The sequence below is a fragment of the Branchiostoma floridae genome, chromosome 19, assembly GCF_000003815.2.
Source record: "Branchiostoma floridae strain S238N-H82 chromosome 19, Bfl_VNyyK, whole genome shotgun sequence".
Taxonomy (NCBI): domain Eukaryota; kingdom Metazoa; phylum Chordata; class Leptocardii; order Amphioxiformes; family Branchiostomatidae; genus Branchiostoma; species Branchiostoma floridae.
This window is the reverse complement of record NC_049997.1, coordinates 16,273,683-16,295,792: the sequence shown is the minus strand read 5'-3', so window position 1 is coordinate 16,295,792 and position 22,110 is coordinate 16,273,683. Positions and strand designations below refer to the sequence as shown.

The 22,110-nt window shown below is 37.4% G+C and overlaps 1 protein-coding gene across 4 annotated transcripts; it reads left to right on the top strand.

The window, feature by feature from the left end:
• Positions 1–63: 63 nt before the first annotated feature.
• Positions 64–20,077, top strand: LOC118406718. 4 transcript variants are annotated; one of them, XM_035807002.1, is made up of 6 exons: positions 64–373; positions 14,991–15,986; positions 16,357–16,536; positions 17,036–17,142; positions 18,164–18,436; positions 18,918–20,077. In XM_035807002.1, the coding sequence occupies exons 2-6, from the start codon at positions 15,029–15,031 to the stop codon at positions 18,993–18,995; spliced, it is 1,596 nt and encodes a 531-aa protein (XP_035662895.1). In that variant the 5' UTR covers positions 64–373; positions 14,991–15,028; the 3' UTR covers positions 18,996–20,077. The 4 variants fall into 4 exon arrangements, with proteins under 4 accessions (XP_035662895.1, XP_035662891.1, XP_035662892.1 ...); XM_035806998.1 differs by lacking the exon at positions 64–373 and adding an exon at positions 6,520–6,693; XM_035806999.1 differs by lacking the exon at positions 64–373 and adding an exon at positions 6,521–6,693 and having other exon boundaries at positions 16,360–16,536.
• The last annotated feature ends 2,033 nt before the right edge of the window (positions 20,078–22,110 follow it).

Genomic DNA, 22,110 nt, shown 5'->3' with positions numbered 1-22,110 from the left:
ATTTATCATGATAAAGTCTTGGATATTAGAGAAAAATAACAACTAAATATGAGTCACGTGATTCAAAAGAACGAGAAGTGGCGAGAGTTTAAGAAGGTCAAAGGTCGATTCGAGTCAGGTGTGGCCAAAATTTCCGGCTTCTCCGGAAATTCACCTGAATTCTTCCTATAAACTTTCGTGTTTTGACCGTAAACTTCCGCTTCAAGTCGCACAACGCTTCCACGATGAGTCGTACGATCTTTTTACGTCATATTTAAGTCCGGAACCGGCGTAAACTTCGGGGAATACCGACACTTGTGACGTAAAAGTGACCCACACTCGATTTTTGTCTTCCACGCATCGGACTTTCTTGACAACAGTTGTGAAACTCTAGGTGAGTCATTTTGGAAACTTTTTTTTGTGTTCCTTTAACGAAGTGATTTTTCTTTCAGACTTGGAACGTTTTCAGAGTGTATTTTGTTGTTCTTGTCTCCAAATATCTTAATGGACTATAATGTAGGCCAAGGAGAATCCTTGGTTGGAAGTAGGTCGGGTCTTGAACAAGAATTTCTTTCATTTTTACGCCTAAATTCACCATACATAATATTTCTGGCTAAAAATTTTGATGTATGTTGGCCATTTCTTCTACGTATTTTCGCCATGCTTTTCTTTACTGTACCAGGGAAGTACTATTAGATAACTTGAGCTACCAGTTTTCCCCAATTTCATTATGAATTGCTCTACGATTGTATTAGTTTAGATTTACTCCTCAATTTCTGACAGTAATGTTATGAATAGAACAGCCCCTGACCACAAATTGTGTTTCCAAAGAATTGTCTACTAGTGATGCCCTTATTTTTATAGCCCCATGCCGTATCTTACAACATGTAATTGGGTCCAAATTTCTTTAAATGAAAATTTCCTCCTGCGTCATAGGGCATAGCTTTATTAACTGTGAACGGCTTTACACTTGTTTCATGTTCATTCAACCTGATGTAGTTCAAACCAAATGAACTGCCTCGCATCAGAAAAAGAACTGCTTTTTCACACATGTACTCATAAACTAGTTTGTCACAGACAAAATCAGGTCACAGTAGGTCACTACAACTTTCTTGGCAATAACTTAATATAAGGGAACAGTAGTTGTCTTGTCGTCAGTGTATTAAGTGGTCGTGAATCTGTATAGTCTTGAAAAAAGTAGACTGTATATTCTTTAAAAAAAGTAGAGTTTACTTTAAAAATGTTGACGAGACAGTGCGGTTGCTGTCTGAAACGTCTGACCAGTAGCAAGTTTTGTCCAGTTGATGGAGTATTTCTGTCCTCTCTTCAGAATGTGATGGAGATAGTCTTAGTTGTTATAAAATTTACTCAAGCAACTGGACAAAACTTGCTAGTATCGAGTATCTCCTTACCTGGATGTCTAACTTACACTCTAACAGTTTATCGACGTATGCAAGGACTCTACACTTTGTACTGTTTGCCTGAGCAAACAATTATTAACAAGACATTGTACTACTAGTACGATGTACATGCATGCATGGCCACACGTATCCGTTCATATTCAAATTTGTACTTGTCATTCTGTATATTTGTCTGGGAATCATTCTTAGTCATTTCTCAAATAGTATCAGATTTCCTCCCCATGATGCAATATTTGTATAACAAAGGCACTGCCTAACAGGTGACTCCAAGTTCATGACAAAGGTGACTTCCTGGTGGTAAAGTATGTGTAGCCACCTGAGCCTTCTTGGAATCAATCCACTCAAGTATCTCAATAACGTCTGCACTCGGCGTGGGTACAGTGTAACCTTTTTTCTTGTTGGACTGGTTTGGAAAAAAATACACGATTACATGAAGATAGGATTTTAAAATGCCAGTAGAAGTTGAAATACACCGTCAGATTCCTTTGTAGTGAAATGGACCATTGTTTGGAGTATTGCCCATTCACAAGTTTTCACAGACAATTAATTAGGTCCAGACCTTAACCTGATCCTCTGGACCTGGACCATACCAGTACTAGTACCAAAATTTTCTGTACTACCAGTACCCAACCCAACGTGACTCGGACCCCCAAAAAATTGGTTGTTTCTTGGATTCAAACAAAAAACTGACAAAATACTTTAGATAGAAATGCTGACAAAATGCCTGAAAAGACGTCAAAGCAAAAAGCCTAGATTAGCCTAGAGTACAAGTTTAACATTTTTGCCAAATGCTAGTAAATTGGCGGAGCTTTAGTTTACGTGTGATCCAGTGTTTCCGCCAGACCTCAGCTGGGAGGCCGTCCACCTTGGGGCGCGAAAACCGCGAAAATTAAATTTAATTGCAAAACCGCGAACATTAAATTTAATTGTAAAACCGCGAAAATTAAATTTAATTGTAAAATCTCGAAAATTAAAGTTAATGGTTAACTGTCGCAAGAAAAAACAAAACAACTAACGTCCGATTAAGTTCAGTGCCGAAGTGTTATGATCTGTGCCGCGTACCGGTATGCCGCACCGAACGGGTACTACGACTTTTAAAAAGTTCTAGAAACGGTTCTTGGACTTTCAAAAAAGAAATAGCATTTGTATGTATTCTCTTTTATGTTGTAGTATACTTATAAATCATCTAAAACCTTCCATAGATCGAGAAATTTGCGTTCAGAAATGACGAAAAACATCGTCTATCGGCGACAGTGAGCGTAATGGCGGCCGAAATCCCGTAATCTCACGTGGTGACTTCTCGCGAGATCTGGGAAAGCTAGCGACGTCACGGGAAACTAGCGCTGTGATTGGCTAGGATACACAACAGCTACTGACCGCCATTTTTGATGCGTATTTATCCCTAAAATTTCTGCCGTTTTCGGAGATTTTGCGGGCTCAAAACTCATATAAAAAGGAACCAAAGTTATACTTGATGTTTTTTACGTCCATCACCTCTTATGTGAACACTTTATTTTTCCGCTGTGTTGCCGATAACGAACTTGAACGAGGTCGGGGATTTCCCGTGCCAAGCACCCGGTGGGCACATGTTTCTGATCATCGTGTTTTGTTTTGTTTTACGATGATTGATGATAAAAACAGAGACTAAAGTTTTTAATATCTAGACAAAGTTAGTGTGTTTTCTTATTAAGTTATCTCTCCCAATAACAACTATTAGTTTGTAGTGTAATAGCGAGATCGACCTACCGCCAAGTTTTCGAAATGTGGCAGGGAAAATTCGCTTAACTGAGACCTTGAAAAACAGGTTTTAATGAGATTATCGTATGCGAAAGGGCGCCGACAGACATTGTCAACAATCATAACAATAGCAAAACAAACAGTAAGCGGCTTTCTGACTGTGGACGGCGTCCCCAAGCGTCTAGCTTCAATACAAAACACAAAACTGCGGTTTACATTTATCGACTTTGTACAGATTTCTCGGCAAAATGTGGGTCGCATTTTTTTTTATGAGGACGGCCTCTGTTTGCGTTCAAGCCGTCCAAAACGAAATGAGACCGTCAATGGACGGGTGGACCGTGGACGCCCCTCTGGCGGAAACACTGGTGTGATCATAATGTCATAACTGCAGATTGTTTGGCTCAGAAGTCAGAGGTCTTGGTTTTAAATCCTGTGACATGTCATGCTACCAATCAAGCACCCTTGAGAAAGTGGCTTCACACAACTTTCCTTACTTTACTCAGGTGTAAAAATACATGTACAAAATGTAGTTACCAACACCTGACCGTGATTAAATGGTTGGGGAGGTAAAAACTGCAGTGGAATGAGAGGATTGTGCTCCACCTTCTGCCCTGTGTTTAAATGATAAGCCTTTTTATGCTTCATAATCATATTTCTCCAAATTTATTTTCATGAATTTTCTGCAGTTCGTCTGTCCCTATTGACATTCGTGACTCATGTGTAGCTATGTGGGTGGTTGGAATCGCGTGTGGATCGTGTGATATTATATTTACGACCTAAAGAGTCAAAGGTTAAGTCCCTGGGGATAGACGGCAGACTTAGTAATAAATCATCCTATTTTTGTTTTGTGCTTTTCAATAAACTTACTGAATGAAATTCGTGTGCAGGGCTCGAAATACTGGGTGCATGTGCACCCAGGTGCACCCAAAATTGGAGCTGTGCACCCAATTATTTTCTGTGGGTGCACAGGGTGCACCCAAATATTTTCTTAGGCTTATGTATGTAAGGATATCAAAATATACTAGTATACATCATATTATTGACATCTAAGTGTTAGAAAGATAAGGCCTAGGAAAAAAAATGTTGTGTTTCCTGTTTCAGTCCTGAAAAAATTAGGGTCGGTAGGTAGGGATTATCTTTTTTTTTTTCTTGTATTTTTTTTAGGCTGGCCAAAATTCTAGTGATACATATTTACAATACAGTTGAACAAAGTAAACTGAAAGGTATGATGACACTTGTCTTTCAATGTCAAACTTTAATTTTGTGCATGATAGATACATTTATCCTTCATTAGATGGGACAAGCAGTGTTTTACTTTAATAGGAAGCAGGCCAAATAAAAATTCTAAACTGGAAGCTATGTGACTCCACTGCCCACCCAAAAAAAAGTCTAGGGTCGGCAGGTTTTTTTAGGGTAGGTAGGGAAACAGGAAACACAACATTTTTTTTCCTAGGCCTAATAAAAATGTCTGTCATGGTACTTTTATGGCTTGTAACTAAGTTTCGCTATTAGGTTATTACTTAAATTTAAGTGGTGCACCCAAAAATTTTTTGGTGCACCCAATTTTTTAAGCTGGGTGCACCAGTGCACCAAAAATGAATTTCGAGCCCTGGTGTGTGTGTGCTGAAGTGTAAAAATATGGGATTAGGGGAATCATATTTTGCATGTTTTTATCGTATGCTTGAGAAGACATATTTATAGATATAGTAAAGTCGCACAATATAGGTGTATCTACTTTTCTCTGTTTAACGTCTCAATGTTTCATAGTTATAGTAAAACTGTAACCTGTAAGCATTAATATCAGAATGAAAGTAGACTGTAGAGGTCCCAAACTTTTTTTTACTTCTTCCCAACCACAATATAGCTATCTACAAATCAAACATCCTGGCTATAGCTTGTCCAGAACACAAATTTTACATATCAAACTGGAAGTTCTGCTGCATTGAAAACAGTTGGGTTGGGGGGTGGGGACAAAATATGATCATTTCAGGGTCTCATCAAGACCTACCCACATACCAAATGTCAAGACAATCAATCAGGCCAAACTGGAGTTAGTGTTCATAATTACAGACACACACAGACGCTGACAAATAAGAAGGCAACACTAACAGGGTGATTTGAAGTTACTTGTAGATTTTCGAAAGATTTATTCTGGATTAACCCTCTCGGACCTCTCCCTAATACCAAACCTCATATAGTCATAACCAATGCAAATTTGGTGTCAAATATCTACTTTAGCTAGCTAGCAAAGGTTAAACAATTTTTTCTTAATTTTTGAACATGATTTTCAAGATTGAAGAAAAAGGAGAGTGTAGTCTTATCACGTCATTGGGCCTAGACTTGATTAGATCAAGCCAAATTCATTATATCCTATAGGGCTATGCTAGCATGTTTGCTGATTGAATTAGACTGACAAAAGTAGGGGCTCAATAATCTATGGCTTCATTAGGACATAACCATACCGGTATACTGGATGAATGCAAATTTGTATTTGGCATCATACATTGTATGATATTTTTTAGATTGGACATTTGCTGAGCCGTCTCTTTAATGTATATAATATTGCATATGAATTTATGTAGATTTGCATGTATGTTACAGAAAATGTTTCGATTCCAAGTTCAATAGTTAAAATATGCTAATTACATGTGCTTTAATCATTGCCATTGAAGACTTAATAGATTTTGGTTATTTTTCACTGCTCTGCAACTTATCAAAGTTTAATATTCAGACATTTTCTTATCAAATATTTATCAAGCCTAGGCATTTGATTCAACTGCTGGGCCAGGGATATGGTCTATAAGAAACTAGTTACTAATATAAAACGTAATTTATAATGATAGTATATTTAACAATCACAGGCCATCACTGTATATGTGTAAGTTAATGGCTTTTTATAAACTGGTTGTGTGGGAAAATATATGCCCAGATTATATATGGAAGGTATCTCATTGACTGCATATTCCTATTATCAGTACTACATGATATTTGATAGTCTTTATGGGAAGTTGATACAATGAATTAGTCCCTGCAAAGTCCCAGTCTCTTACTCATGTCTTGTCCTTGTTACCGTAACTCTGCAAATTTAGGCAAAATACAATGTATAATGAAAGACCTCTCCTGTGCAATGTATATTTGTGTGGTACTGCACTGGTCCAAATATTAGTAATTGAAAGAATTTAAAAGAATTTTAATGAAATGATTTTATATCAGAAAGTGTGACAAAATTCACTTTAACAAAGGGTATTAACCGTAAAATTTACCGTTGACCCGCAACGACCCCTTGAACAAACAGCACAAAAAAGTCCCAATTTTACGGTAAAAAGGGACATAGCCAGACATGTTCAAAATGAACACAAAGCATATGTTCAGGGAATTCCCCACGAATGTTTTACATAAAAATCCAGGGCCAGAGGACTTACATGCCAGATAATAGTACTAGTATCAACTTTAAGAGACTCTCGGACAGATGTGGACAAAATGGACATAGCAGAAACAGTTTGTCTGTATCTTTCTGACATTCCCGAACTCAAGTCTCTTGTTACTTTGATACAAAGTGAGTAGAACAATGTTTTCTTTCTTTCCGTTTTCTTGTTTTGGCAAAGAATTTAGTTACTTACTTGATATACACTGTTTTGAAAGCCCTCAGTTCCTGTTGACAAGGAATACACAATCTTGTGGTTTTTGTGGTTCTGTTAAGTGTTTGTGTAAGGAAGAGGGTAAGAATCCTTTTTTCTTAGTCAGATCTGTTTAGTCTGTTGGACTATTGTATGTCTCTGGGTTGCTTCAGGAGAAAAGAATTTTATTTTTGTAGTCTGATTAACTTGATGTGACAATATTTGACTAGAATTAGTTGAACCAGAGCAAGAGAAATCATTTACATCTCTTTAAAATATCACTGCGGTTTGAGGGATGAAAAAAGCTCAAGCTACATAAGAGTTAGACTGAGGATATTTAGCATTATGTTTTTTTGTTAGCTAGTAAAGTAGTATTGCAATGTGGCTTCACTGTAGCCCGCATGTTCAATGGACAAAAATTGTACCCGGTTTTTCCAAACAATTTGTCTTTTCATCAATTTTCAATTTACTGAAAATAACAGATTTTTAAAACAATGAAAATAAAATAAAAACTGTGCCCAAAAACAATGAATGTGGGGTGAAACAGAAAAAAGTTCAAAGTTTTTTACTACAAAAAGCTAACACTAGTATTTGAGTAGTCCCACTTTTACAATAATGTTAGTCACTTTAAATTGTCACATGTGTGTCTCCTACAAAATGTATATTATGTTTTTACCATGTTCTTGCAATCTTTCTGTTAAAAAAACTATCATGTATAATCGTTATACAGTTCTTTTTTGTTGTTGTAAACTTTCTCTCTTTCAAGCTTGTTTGTTTTAATGCCGTTATATTTATGGACTCCTGTATTGAGTTGTTTTAAAGCTGTAAGGGGTTGGCTAATGAAGACTCCCCTGAGATAGGAAGTGTTAAAAGACCAGTAGCAGTTGTAGCAGCAGTCAGGGTCTGGGAATCTGACCAGGAATTAACAAAGCGGAAAACCACAAACCCCAGGGTACCAGATATTTGTGAGGAGCCAGGAACAGTTTGGTTTTCCTTCATTTTTCCCTCTCTGGTGTGAAATATGTTGTATCTACAAAATGTGTGGTATTTCCTTGGAAAACATAAAAAGGAAGGAACGAAAACATGCCATGATTGAAATTCTTGGCCAACTTATTCACATCACAACCAACATTTGTGTCTACCTCTTCATAGAGTTTATTGACAGTTGGTGTTTCATGAAAGTTTAGGTGTGTTTTCTTTTTCTTTCGAAAATGTCTTTAATTTCGTTCTTTTGAAAGAAATGATTCGACTTATGATTGCAATAGTGAAATGCTTGTTTTTGTAGAACATTTTCAAAACATATCCTTAAAGTAGTTAAAATCTGTGCCTTTTTTGGCTTTGGCAAGTTAGAACTTGTCGTAAGTTGATATTTATTTATTTATTGGTTTGGCTGCACCGAACACACAGCCAGGGCTGCCCAACTAGCCTATGGCTATTACAAAGGGCTAGCCCTGTATCTTTAGACAAGTGCAATAATACTGTTAAAATTCTCCTTTAGCAAGTCAAAACTTGCCCAAAGTTCCTTATTGCAATGACATCAACCCTTGACAAGTGGAAACAGATGATAATGGCATCCTACCAAGTCTTTGTACCTGTTCTTTTCAGCTCCAAACAGTGAAACTCTAAGATAAACTACTTTTAGATAAAACAAATAGATAAGAAGTTTAAACAAAATCCAAAGTCCCAAAACAAGTGGCTAACCCTTGCGTAAATCAAGAAACTTATGTCGAAATCGTTCGGAAACCCCAAACGGTTTCATAACACCGAGAAAATGCGTGATTTCTATGATTGGTCTGCAAAACATAGAAAAACAACATTCACTTCAATCATGTTTTATTCTTTATGCAAGTCTAGGCATGCCTGGATCAAAGAGAATCAAGCAGGCGAAATGTTTTATTTGCCTCAAAAGATTGGGTTTCACGTTTTCAGGGCTACCGTATTTGTTTGAATTAATACATATGCCCTTAACTCATTCAAATAAAACAATATCTCATATACATGTTATGTATCCAGGACCCGTCCAAGAAAGAAAATTTCACTCCATCCATCCTTCCAAAATATCTTTACAACAGGAGGTTTACAAAAGTGTATTTTTCTATGCTTAAAATGACTGCTTTAGCCACAAAAATTAACAACTTAGTCTCCCAAACGATGACTGAGTGGGATGGAAAAAAATTAGGAAAAAATTATTTTAAATGTTCAATATACATTGTATGTGTTTTCTTTTTGGACTGTGATAATGTTTTAAAAGAACAGTGCTTCCAACTTTTATTCTACGTATATCCGTCAGAACAAGGAGCTTTTAAACTTTTTTGGTCATCAATTTAGAACTGATTCTGAAAGAAAAGGTCAAGTAGTTGGATCAATATTCTACTCTTACATGTAATTTAGACTCATTTCGAGGAAAACTGTTACTTTTTTGTTGTCACTTGATATGTCATTATCTTGTTACTTGTATTCTTTTGAACATGTCCGTTCTTGCCCGGGTGTTTATTTCAACCTAAACTAAAGCTGACATAATCCTGTTTACGTCACCGTTATAATTATTTTCTCTTGTCTGAGCTTTCTTGCTTTTTCATCAATTTATGAATAAAACTCTAGGCAAAGGTAGTCCCATAGCTTTTATGAGGCTGTAGGAACAGTGGGTTGTTATCTACTGTGTCTAGGGCACGGTATTGGAAGGTGGAGCCCAGCCCTCTCCTTCCACTGCCTTTACTTTTATCTCTCCAACCAAAGTCACTGGTACTCATTTTTACACCTACATGTAGAGTTTTAAATTCGTTTTTCCTAAAGCAAGGGCACAAGATTGGTAGCATGACAAGATTCGAACCCTTGACCTCATGGTTCTGGGCCAAATACTTTGCCACACTAACCCCACTTTAGAGCATGACTGTTTTTTTTCACCTTATCATGTACAGATTATTTTTAGCAAAGAAAAAGGTTTTGCACTTTACACCCTTCTTTTCAATCATTATGCAGCTTTTAAACGAATGATGACATCATTCACTTGTTATGCATATCTGTGTTGATATAGGGACATTGTTGGTTTAGTGTCCGAAAGAAAATTATATATGCCATGTTCTACCAGTCCATTGTTTGAAAAAGTGTGAAAAACATATGACATCATTTGGGGAAGACTTTTTGTTTTAGGTTGCAGCCAATTTTAGAATGTTAAAAAGTTACAAAGTTCATCCGACGAAATTGGACTTTGTTTTGTTATGGTGTCTTGCCCAGGCTAGTGTATTTTTGGGAAGTTTCTTTTCTGTGTTGTTACATAAAGTGTTTTTGTTTGTTTTTGCAAGTGCCTTTGTTATTCTAAATGGTGTGAACTGTGATGCAATCACAGATTCAATATACAGACAAAAACAGCTGATGAGTCAAAGTCAATAACTCATTGCACAACACTTAATGATTACGATTATTTTGAATTTGAGCAACTTTTTTAAAAAGCATGTGATTTAGTGATTTTGTAGCATTCAAGAGTTTAGAAACTTCATCATTTGTTTCTGATTTGAAAAAAAAAATTGAAAAATCTCATGAATAGCTTGCTGCATCCTGTAGACCAGAACTGGACTTGTATTGCAAAAATGTTTTAAGTTCAGTTGTAAAAAACAACTGAACGTCAGGAACCAGGTCAGGACTTGCAACAACAAAAAATCTTTCAGTTATATTCTTTTTTGTTCTTAGCCATCTGAAACCTTCCATAGATAGTGTAAATCAACCCTCAGATGACAAAGGGGCATATTTTGGCTCCAACAGTTGAACTGAAGTTCTTGGCTCTCTATCTTTGTTACAGGTTTCCCATATTGCAATGCATGCCATTGTTTGAAACTCTCACCTGACTTTAAAGTTTCTGTCACATTGGTAGCATTTGGATATATCACAGGACACGTGCTTGCCTGATCCATTTTTTTCTTGCAAAGATTCAGAAACAAGAAACTTAAAATGGTACAGTGGCCTTTCCAAGAACTGTCTCACTTTTTTTCAAACCAGCAAAACTGGTTATATAGTCTTTAGCATAATAAAAGATATCTCTATCTAGTAGTTAGACCTGAAGACCTCACTATACTATAGATTATTTTCTCTCTTACATGTATATTTTTAAGGCTACATTCAAGGCTATGTAGTCTTTTGGTTAGTGGTTTGTACTCGTGGTTTCTTCTTACAATGTTTCAATGACTCACTGTTAAAAACACCAGAAATTTGGCACAAGCCCTATTCATGCGTAAGCGGATAATGTTACAGAAAGGACTCTCCAACGTAAACTACACATGGCTCATCGCCCTGAATTAAACCATGATCCTACCACACCAACATTCCAGCGACAATCTACGCCAACAAAAAATAGAAAAGCCACGGACCTGATTCAAAATAAACTCCAGTACACCGTGGCACACTAATTGTAAGATAAACTTTCCCACGCTTTGTCTTAATCTAGACCGTGTTAGAATTCGATTGAGTAAAGGGGAAAATATGTGGCTACTAGTTGACACATTCCAAGAGGGTTCAAACAAACGTACGTGAAGTCAGTTGAGTTAATGGTTGACCCCTTTAGTGTGTAGTCAGCTGGTGGGACTTTCCATTGTGTATAGAAAGGGGGGGTAGCATTCTGTGTGGTGGGAAAGTTTTTGTATGATCCACTGTTTTGAAAAAGTTTGGGAAATTATAGTACATTGCTAATCAATATTGCTGTTGGGATATCTTATGTTATCCATGGGGTTTTGTAGGACTCACTGTTTCGAAAAAGGTCGTAGAATTATGGAACATATTATGACACTGCTGTAGTTTGCAAGCAAAAACAACACTTTAACTTAAAGTGTCTTTTGTTAGAAATTGTTTTACATCAAGTTTCATCGTTGGTTTAGCCAAGCACATTTAATAGGTCATTGGCTATACAGTATACACTATATAATGCCCTTGGTTTTTATTTAATAGCATACATAATTATTGATGTAAAAAGTTGTGTAGTTGTAATTGTACGTAATGTACATAGTGTAATGTATATCATGATCTTTCTGATTCTCTCTCAATCATAAGTTTTATTTTGAAGAAGTTACTTTAGATTATTGGTTCCTTGTTCTAGTCATTTCCGTTGAACTTCAAATTCATGGTGCATTCAAATCGATATCGTGCCTTGTCAAGCAAAGGTCCTTGACGACAAGTTGACGTTATGACGCCCCGGAGGCAAATCTGGGCACGTCCCTCCAAGAATGGTACGTTCCAGGTAAACGCTGCACAACCCACTCACCTGACTACCATATAAGGACATCCTGTGACGCAGGGTACTTCCCTGACTCCCATGGGGCCTTGCTACATCAGCAGTTATTTATAGACACCTGAAACCTACGCATACATAATTAGCTCATATAAAAGGTTGGGGCAGAAGTTCTGGTAAGAGTTTGGTCAGTCTGTGAGTAAGAAGCGGGTCGTTGACAATGGTGCTACAACAAGTATCGGGCGGGACAAAGGACAGAGGTACACACGATACTTGTTTTGTCGGTACGCACGGGTTGAATCATTGTGGCGTCTAAGAGGCCGTGCTGTAGTTGTTTTTCTTGCTTTTTTTGTACTTACATGTAGATTTTCTTTCCAGAGTCTTACTCTTAGGATTTGTTTAACACTGTCTAAAGTGTCTTATATGATTGTGGTACAGTTAAATTTGGTACAGGTTTTGGTACAAGTTTGTAGGTTAAAGCCAAAAGTAAATGGGAGTTTTCTAGATTTTATTCAGTTGATAGCTTGTAGGGCTTGTTTTTCTTGATTTGCATGTTGAAACATGAAAACTTTGTCTAATACATTGTACAGTAAGATTGGTTCCTTTTTTTTTATGGATAAAGGTTACAATTTTTCCCTTTGCTTGATGTATTTAGTTTCATTTTATGTTTTGGAGTACTGATTGGCAGAATTTTTTCACTTTGCCTTTGGTTTATGGAATTGTGAGTCAGGAAACTTCAATGTTTTTCACAGTAGAGTCTGACTCAGATTTTAAACAATCTTTAAACAAAATTTAGGATCTGAGAGTACTTTAGAGCTTGTTTTTTTTCTTTGTTGTCTTGTGAGTTAGAAAACTTGACATTGTCTTACATGGAAAAGTAAGAATTTTTGGAGCTGTATCTGAAAGCTTTGAAAGTGAAAGCTGTTTATTTTTTGTAGGAGAAAGAATTTCTGTCACACCCTAGTGCCTTTTATAAGTCCATTAGATTTTAGTTTTCTAGCTACAAAAGTATTGAGCACTACATGTGACATCCGTATGATTTGGTGGGGTACTCTTTTCCAGAAAGGTCATGGCAAATGTTACAATTCTAGCTTACAAGTAAGATTCAGTAACAAGATTAAGTGGTAAAATGTGGCGTATCTCATTCGAATTGACGGTAAGCAACAGTTCAGAATGTGGTCACTGTTTATCAATAAACACGTAGAACTTACTCACACTCACTCACTATCTGTGACAGTAAATGTCTCTCAAACACTGTCAAAAACAAGGTAGCCTGGTAAAAGTTTAGCTAATTTGCTTATAAAGAATGTAAAATTGTTATTGGTCAATGTCATGCCAAACTTTTACATGATGTTCAAAGGCTAAAATTTGATAGTTTCTTTCCCCCAAAAACTACTTCATAGTTTGTTAAAGTTGAGTTTGATTTGAACAAATAAGCCTCTAATGATGAACTTAAAATTGTCTGAGTTTGAATTTTTGAGACAAATACATCTCTTGTTCTTTTTCTTTCAAGGTAAGATGATCTAATTGTATATTCAAGGTGATGACATCATCACTGATAAGGTTTTATGCTGACTACAAGTTGTCTATTCATCCTGGGGATTTTCTACACCCAAGCCTTCCACCCCCTCACGTCATTAATGGTATCACGTTTCCCACATGTTTGCAGTCTTCTTTTGGCTCATCCCATGCGAAAATAGGGGGTTCCTGTCCAACTTGTTTGGTCATGAGAATCGGACAGGAAGTTGTTTTATGTCTTTGTCTAGTCAAGTAGAAAATGATTCTTGTTAGTCATGTATATGCAAAAGCACCTGTCTGGCTTTTACAAATGACTTCCTGGTGGATATAGTAGAGTAAAATCATAAAGAGATGGACCATTTTTCCTGCAAAAACTTTTTTTTTTTTTTTAGTATGTGTGACATATATTATTGTAGAAACTAGATTTTGAATGTCTATTTGGAATGAGTTGTCAAAGTTTACAAATCAAACAAACAGCATGTTTGTTTTATGGACGTCAACGAAGCAGAAAATTGCTTGTTGATTAGTCATACACCTGTCTGGAGTTAATGGTAAAAAATATCCTCCTATGATGTCATGTTTTTAGCAAGCACATCGTTGTTTGTTTTCCAAACAAAGAGACAGAACAACAAGAGATTTTCACAGAGTTACGTACAGTTTTTTCAGGCAGTTTCTATCAAGTTTCTTTGAAGCAAGGTTTTGACTTGACAAGTTTATTAGAAGCAGGTAGCTTTCTTTCTTGTTTTCTAAGACCGCGTGTTTAGAAGAACTATAAGTTGTAGATTGTTTTTGTCAGTGTTTTCTTTTTTGCTGTTTCATGCCAATGCTGAATGTTGACTTCCTGTATATGTTACATTAATATTTAATTGTTTTATTCTATTGATAATTGTGCACATTGTCTGGTATGACGTTGGAAAATTAGCGTCCTGTTCTCTTCTTAGAAAGAAGCGTGTGGTGAAAAGTATTGCTCTTTTCTGTGTCGATTGTACAGATGTTGAGTAACTGTCCAAGAAAACCACTCAGGGACTGACAAGATGTGGTCTATATGTGGATAAGTGGTCACTATACTATAGACAGGATTCTTAATGTCTGCGTTAACAGTTAGTATTGAAAATTGTCACTGAGACTGTATAAAATGCCAGTACATACAAACACTCGTGGTTACACAAGTACTCATGGTTACCTTGGCCATGTTTTCCTTGCGTAAAGGTACATGTAGTCACTTGTAAGCTGTTCAGGTACTGACCTAAACACTATGCTAGTTTACCTTTATCACGAGGTATATCCATAGTTTTTGTTAACAGCATATTTCAGGATATCTTTTAAGATAACCTCAAAGTATTGCGGTTTGAAATAATTGTCCATCAATTTCATATGTATTCTGACTTCAAAAAGAGTGGATATGGACGAAGGTGAACTATTGTTACATATAACATTTGACTTTTCCTACACTTTTGAAGTGTTGCTCTGATGTAACAATATCATCTTTTTGTTCCCAAACAGTTGCAATACAGCGGAAGGTAAGGCGACACCGCTCCGCCATGGAGAGTAAAACATCACCAAGACCTGAGCTTAGGAAAGAAACCAGCGTTCCCCTCGGTCGCGAGGAAATCCAGATCGTGTTGGATCGTTTCCTCCAACGACACCTCAGTATCACCGATAAGTCCCCCCTCGGGCAAACCATCGCTCCTTCTATGAGTCCGACAACGCCAACCCCCGGCGCAAGCGGATTTAACTCTCCGACGAAACCTACGGCAAATGGGTTCTCTCCTAGCGAACATCAGAACGGACATGCCGGGTTCAAACGCACGGGAAGTTTCGGCAAGGCTCTGGAACACCCAATCATGGAGTCCATCCATCGAAGGCGAACGTGGGACAGCGACCGTCACAACCGCGTCAACCAGCAACCCGACGAAGTGAAAGCAACCGAGGAACTAAAGAAGAAAAAATCAGGATTCCACCGCTGGCTCAAAAGCGTGTTCACGTACGAGAGCTCAAAGAAAAACAAGAAGAAAAATTCGGAAGAATTCAAACCTGACTCAGAAGACGGTACCCTAGACAATCACCATCGTACAATTGAAAAGGGTGCGAAACCAAAGAGAACTGAAAGCTTCAGCAAGTCGATAAGGCGGCGTTTCAGCCTAAGAAGAAGTAAAAACAGCCCAAAAGACTCTTCGGACTCTCAGTCGCCGGGAAGCGACAGTTCAATAAAACTCCACGGAGTGTACGGGAGCAGTCAGTCGCGTGCAAGTTCTCGCGAAGGCGACCGCCACAGCACGGACACGCAGCTTTTAGACAATTCAACAGAGGAGGAATCGCCGCAGTCTTCGTATCGTACGCAATCGCTAGATCCAGATGAGGTGTTGGATCCTAGGATGGCATTGCCACCGCCACCGCCACCAGGTGGAATGACAAGACCAACCACACTGGGACTAGCGTCGGTACATCGGCCAGGAGGGCTTTCATCAGATGTCGACATTGATGGACTTGACAGTCCAGGTAACTAAATCTTCTCTTTTCTTCAAAGATCCCGAATATGATTTTGAAATATTTGCTTGCCAAGTTTTTCTCAGTCACTTAACAAAATACATAGCAGATGCTATCTGAAATGTCTTTTAACTTACCAGGACCTATCCCTTGGTCCCAGAATAGAAACATTGTTTCGACCATATTTTTTTTTGCCCCATGATATCTGTCCCAAAAATCTTAAATTTATGACAGATTTAAATGACAGATCTGACAGGGAAAAACAACAACATAGGCACACAAACAAATGGGACAGAAAAATTCAAAAGCTGGAGGCAGTATCATATTACCTGGATGTCTACATATTTGCTATAGTATTGTTTGTTTGTTTGTTTGTTTAAAGCAGATGGCCGGAGGACACCAGATGAGAGAACGCAGGAGGAGAGGGAGAAATTGTTAGACATGATCGCAGCTAGAATCGGTCAGATGGGGGACGACATTCTGGAACGCCATTTTAACTCAACTCCCAGTCCGAGCGGTGCCCCCCAAGGTGCCTCTGGTGGCGTTTCGTCCACTTTAGAAGGTACGTTATTGTTTTTATACAGGGTTGTAGCCAGCCTGAAATCATTTTCCGTCACCTTGATTTTGAATCCTATTGAGCACCGGCGCAGCATTCCTAGGGGAGTCCAGGGTCATGCTTCCTAGAAAAATTTTAAAATCTAGACCCTCTGAAACGATATTTCCTGCATTTTGAGGTGTAAATTTTGCTGACCAGTAGTCTAAGCTGTTCAACGGCATCTGTTTTGGTGAAAAATTACACAAGGAAGACAGTTTTATTATATGTTCTTTACATGTCGATTTTTATCCATCACAGAGGATGGCCTTGCATTGAGTGCATGTTTATTACATCCTATGCTGCTATTCCTGTCTATGAGTAGGTGGAACTACCCTACAAGGTTGATAAATAAATGAATAGAAATCAAGTGTTGCAAAGCAGTATAGATAAAGAATGTAATGAAGTCTGCCATCTCTGAATGCCTTGCCTGACTGTACATTGTTTTTTTGTTTCCCATGTTGTACAGTTCCCAGCAGAACGGCGAGCGGTACAGAGATCACGGCAGTGGAGCAGGCCATGGCCAGCTACCTGTGTAAACTGCTCGAGGAGGATGACGGAGTCAGGCTCAACCATGTAAGTACAAACTGAACAACTATCCAGGGTTCGATTCCCGATATCAACTTTCTAAAAAGTTTAGATGCTTAGATTTTTTCCACTTCCATGACACTCAAGTTTGAGGAATCAGAATTCTATCTAGAGTTTTAATTTCTATTTGAGAATGCATAGCTTAATTGATGTACAAGACTTCTTATTAAAACCATACAAGATTGCAAGACATTGTATATTATATAGCAAATATTCTGTTTTCGTCAAACATGACAGGACATTGGTCAAACCAATAATGATAATATTGGATGATACCCATATGTGCCACAATAAAGTATTTGTGTAGTTTTTTATTACTGTTGTTACCAAATTGACCATTCATGTAAAACACTCATTACATTGTAAATGTCTATATGTCTATTAGCATTATGACTCAATAGCTCCTACCTTGATGAGTTATGATTTATGATTATTATTTATGATTAGCATAATGATAGTAGCTTATGAGAAACTGACAAAAATGAATTATTTATATACAGTAATTGGATTTACTAATTGCAAACAAGAAATAGTTAAGTACTACTAGAGACTCTATTTCAGAATCTTTTTCAAACATAACATATTTTACAGTAAATGACCTTACTGAGGTAAACACTATAATAGATAGCAGGCTATTTCAAAATCCATAGAGACTAATTATGCCATATACAGTTATCAGATGATGTAACATGCGATTTAGGTTGGCCTTGACAGTGGGGTGGCCTTAGGCAGAACTTTAGTAGTTCCTGTGTATGATGTCATAGTCTGCGAATGGGTCATGGAGGTCAATTTGCAGCTGTTATATGTTTGTGTGTGTGCCATATATGGTTTGAAAAGTAAACAAATATGATCCCGTATGATTCACGGTTATAATTACTCACCAGATATAGTGGTCCCCTTAGTAATCGAATCTGAATTATTACCCTTTTATACCAATTCTTTCATAAATGTTTTAAGCCCCAATAAATGAGTGTAATAAAAGTTCAATTTCATTCTTCTATTGTGTTAGGACAATCAGCCTATCCCAGTCGAACTACGCAACGAAATGGGAGAAAACATGACGTATGAACAGTTCAAGGAGATGGCAACCCGCGTACAAGCCATCGTACACCGCGATTCCGGAAGGGACATCGAGCTCTCCCAACTCGCCATGGTGTTCGGCTTCACAAAATTCGCCATCAAGACGGTCGGCGTGACGACGGACTACGCGAGGGTCCTCCGTAACTTCTGCTTGGAGTACTTGGAGAACACCTTCGCTGGATGGATAGCCAGTCATGGATGGGTAGGTCGTTGTGTTTTTACTGCAGTACTATTTTATTCCACTAGATGGCATTCATGAGTGGTATGGTCTGCTATGACGCATACAGTAAGTACCTTTGTCAAGAAGGTTATGTTTTCGGTTGAGCTATTGTTTGGGCTGTACACGCATGTGTGCATAACTTGAGAAGCACAGTTGATGGATCTTCATGATATTTGGTAGGAAGTTTGCAATCAAGGAGACAAAGGTCATGGTGGAAAATTGACATTGTAGGTCATTCCCACAGTGCTGCAGTAGTGTGTTTGTTTGTAAACGATATATTGTGTAATGATAGCTTCGTAGAGTTCTATTATGTTTTTGTTTGTTTTTTTTAGTGCAAAAATTACTGTTAAGAAAAATTATTTTGAATTGTCAATATGTCAGTTCACTACCTATTTTACGCTAAAAGATTAATAGATGAATGAATAGATTTTGATTGACATGAATTTTTGTTATTTTTCTGCAGGGTCAGCTAACGGAGCAAGAACAAGACCCCGACACTGAGACGTCAGAAGCTGAATCCAGAGAATCCGAGATCGACTGATCTTCACAAGAAGAACTCTTTTTTAATTGTACATACTAGTACTATTTAAAAAAATGCTGATGGTTTATGGGATAGAAGAAACATAGCACCTGAATTGTAGTCATAGATTCTGTTCTGTTGTTCGGTTTTGGAACTTTTATCAATATGCAGTGCAATTTTTTTGCAACTGTTATCGTTGTTATGAGAATTTTTCTTCTATGCAAGTCTAAAACAAACCAAAAATTGTTCAGATCTTGTTGCTACAAAATGTAAGTGCATGTATGCTGTTAATGCCAGTTAATGCACTATAACTGGTAGCACATGTATGTGTATATGACTAATATGATGCATGGATGAGTATATTTTTCCCAATAGATATTTGTCCTTGCACAGTTTTGTCAAACAGGAAAATCCTACTAAAAATAGTGACATCTTTTTGATGCTGAATATTGTTGCTGCATGATAAAAAGTATTTCAAAGTTTTCTTTTCTCACTAAGGGCTGTTGCACGTTTTAAACCTGGTTTAGAAATAGGAATTTTAACAAATGAAATATGTAAATACTGACTTTTAACTGTCAAGCTATTTGACTGTTCAAGTTCTGTTATAAACAGAAATGTGTGCAAAAATGTTCTTACTCTTTGCAGCAAATTTTTATAGGAAGTATCATTATAATTCCCACAAGTGCTTTTCAGAAATGATTTTTTTCACTTTGCTGCTCTAAGACAATGGAGCAATGTCTTAGCCATGTTTACATTTTTAAGAGATAGCAAATTAAGAACAGCAGCTGTATATCAAAGACTGTTTTTTTACGCATCTTTAATCTTTCCCAGGGAAAATCACAGTATAGTGTCAGGAAAACAAATTTGACATTCAAAAAATTGTACATAGCCCTCTCAGGATCTGATGAAAACAGCAAATCTCCTTACTGGAGAAATGATTGACATATGCAAATAGCTATCTGAATTGTAAAAATGCAGGATTGTTTGTTGTACTGTACTTATACATGTAAACGCATCAAAATCTACCAACTCTCTTTCAATGCTCCTTCAATATGACTGTACATATGGGCTGTTAATAAAGGTGCTATAACATGTGGTACATAAAATAGACTTGTGTGATATGATGTGTGTGTTAAAAGGGGCATTCCACTCCAGAAGGGAGTCTTGTTTTCCAATAGATAATGTGGCAATGAATACATAATCAGCCGAATTTTGTGGAATTCACCTTGGGATGAATTACGTGATGTTTACAATATTGACACTTACTAAACCCATGCAGACCCTACCCATGCATTCCCTATACGCAAAAACACTGTTTATCGTACATATTTTTGGAATAAATGAGGTACGCTAAGCACACCGAGAAGGCAAATTGCTCATAAGATAGCAAAGAATACAAGAACAAGACGAGATTTCTTAGCGAACCTGAAATTAGTTTTGTAACCGTTAAAAGCTTTGCATTGTATTCAGCCATAGGATTAATTCAATTAGAGGGTACTTGGGGAGTTATATATAATTAGTAGAAGACTGAATGCTTTTGAGGCATGTGGTGCAACTGGGTACTTTATCGTATAATGTGAAGTAGTATGCAGTTATCACTTCCTAAAATTAATATCTATCGGAAAAAAATAGTCTCCCGTGTGGAGTGGAATCATGCTCCTTTAAAGTGCTTATGACACTAGAATACAACATTTATTGATTACAAACAACCTTCATAGATATTTTTTGAGGAACATAAATGTTTATACAAAATATAGACCCTTATGATGATATTGAACATTTATACTGTATTACAAATCATACTTTCAGTTCTTGATTCCTGAATTTACAAGTAAATTACCAGTTATACAACCCCCCCCCCCCTATTACGTCATATACTGGTAGAAACCATGGTAACTAGGGGTGGGTACCGGTACAGAAAATTCAGGTCCAGAGGATCAGGTCCGGACCTGAATCTGGGCCTGATTCAGTATGACTCATACCAACGGTCCATTTCACTACAAAGAAATCTGTTTGGTGGAGTATTAGATTTACACTGGCGTTTTAAAACCCTACGACGCTAAATACACCTGTACGATTGGCTGTCAAACTTGGTAGAAATTACTATAAACTCTACTTCATTCTTGTTATTTTCTTCCACCTGCAAGCGGCAAAACGTGTGAATGCCTGATAAAATAATCTATTTATTTTCTAACCGGTCCAACATCCGGTCCGCTTAATTTTTTCAGGTCCGTTTTTTTATGGACCGGTCCAATATGAAAAATCGGTTTTGTACCGCGGTACAATGTACCGATACCCAGCCCTAATGGTAACCACTTCAGAACCTTCCACAGTGACTTGCTTAACAACAAAATTGACAAATTGTTCTTCTGAGATGCAACTCTACATTATCATTGTATATTACAAACAATTGCAAGTTTTGATGACCTTTGCTTTTCTGCTTCTCGTAAGAAAGGTTTTTGAGAGACGTTTGCTATGATGTCACAGGACAATATGGAGAAAGCATTTTTGTCTAGCAGTCCAACCGACGTCAATGAAATACAGGGAGGTCAGAAGACATGGCTAAATCACGCTCCTAGCGACCTGCCCGACATTTGCAGGCCCCGAACGAAATATTGTGGAAACAAAGGCTAGGTCAAAAGGTTGGGGTTTAGAGATCTGTAGATCATGCAAGGCCATACGTACACTACTACCCCCTAGTACTGGTCAGCTATCAACAGCTTTAGAGTTGCAAGTTTACGAAAACCACAAATTTCCGCACTGGTATATATTCCAGGTGTTCAATGGTCAAAGTGACCTCAGCAATGGACGTCGGGGCATTAATCGGAAACACAACATTTTCTCACTTAGGCCTATGAGTTTAATTTCTATGTGACAGATAGAAACGAAAGTATAATAACCAAAAGATGCGTTGCTCTTGACTTGTTTTGGAAACTAACATATCATAATTACAATATCTCAGAGTAGACCACCACTGTACTCTTTTTCGAGGGCGGAAAATATTATATGATGATGAACTTTATTGCTCGACATCTGTACATAATATGTGTCAGCACTTTCCAATGCTGAAATTCGTCAGCACTACAGTGTTGAATCAAGGAGCTTTCATCAATGAAAGATCCTAGGTCGGATGTGC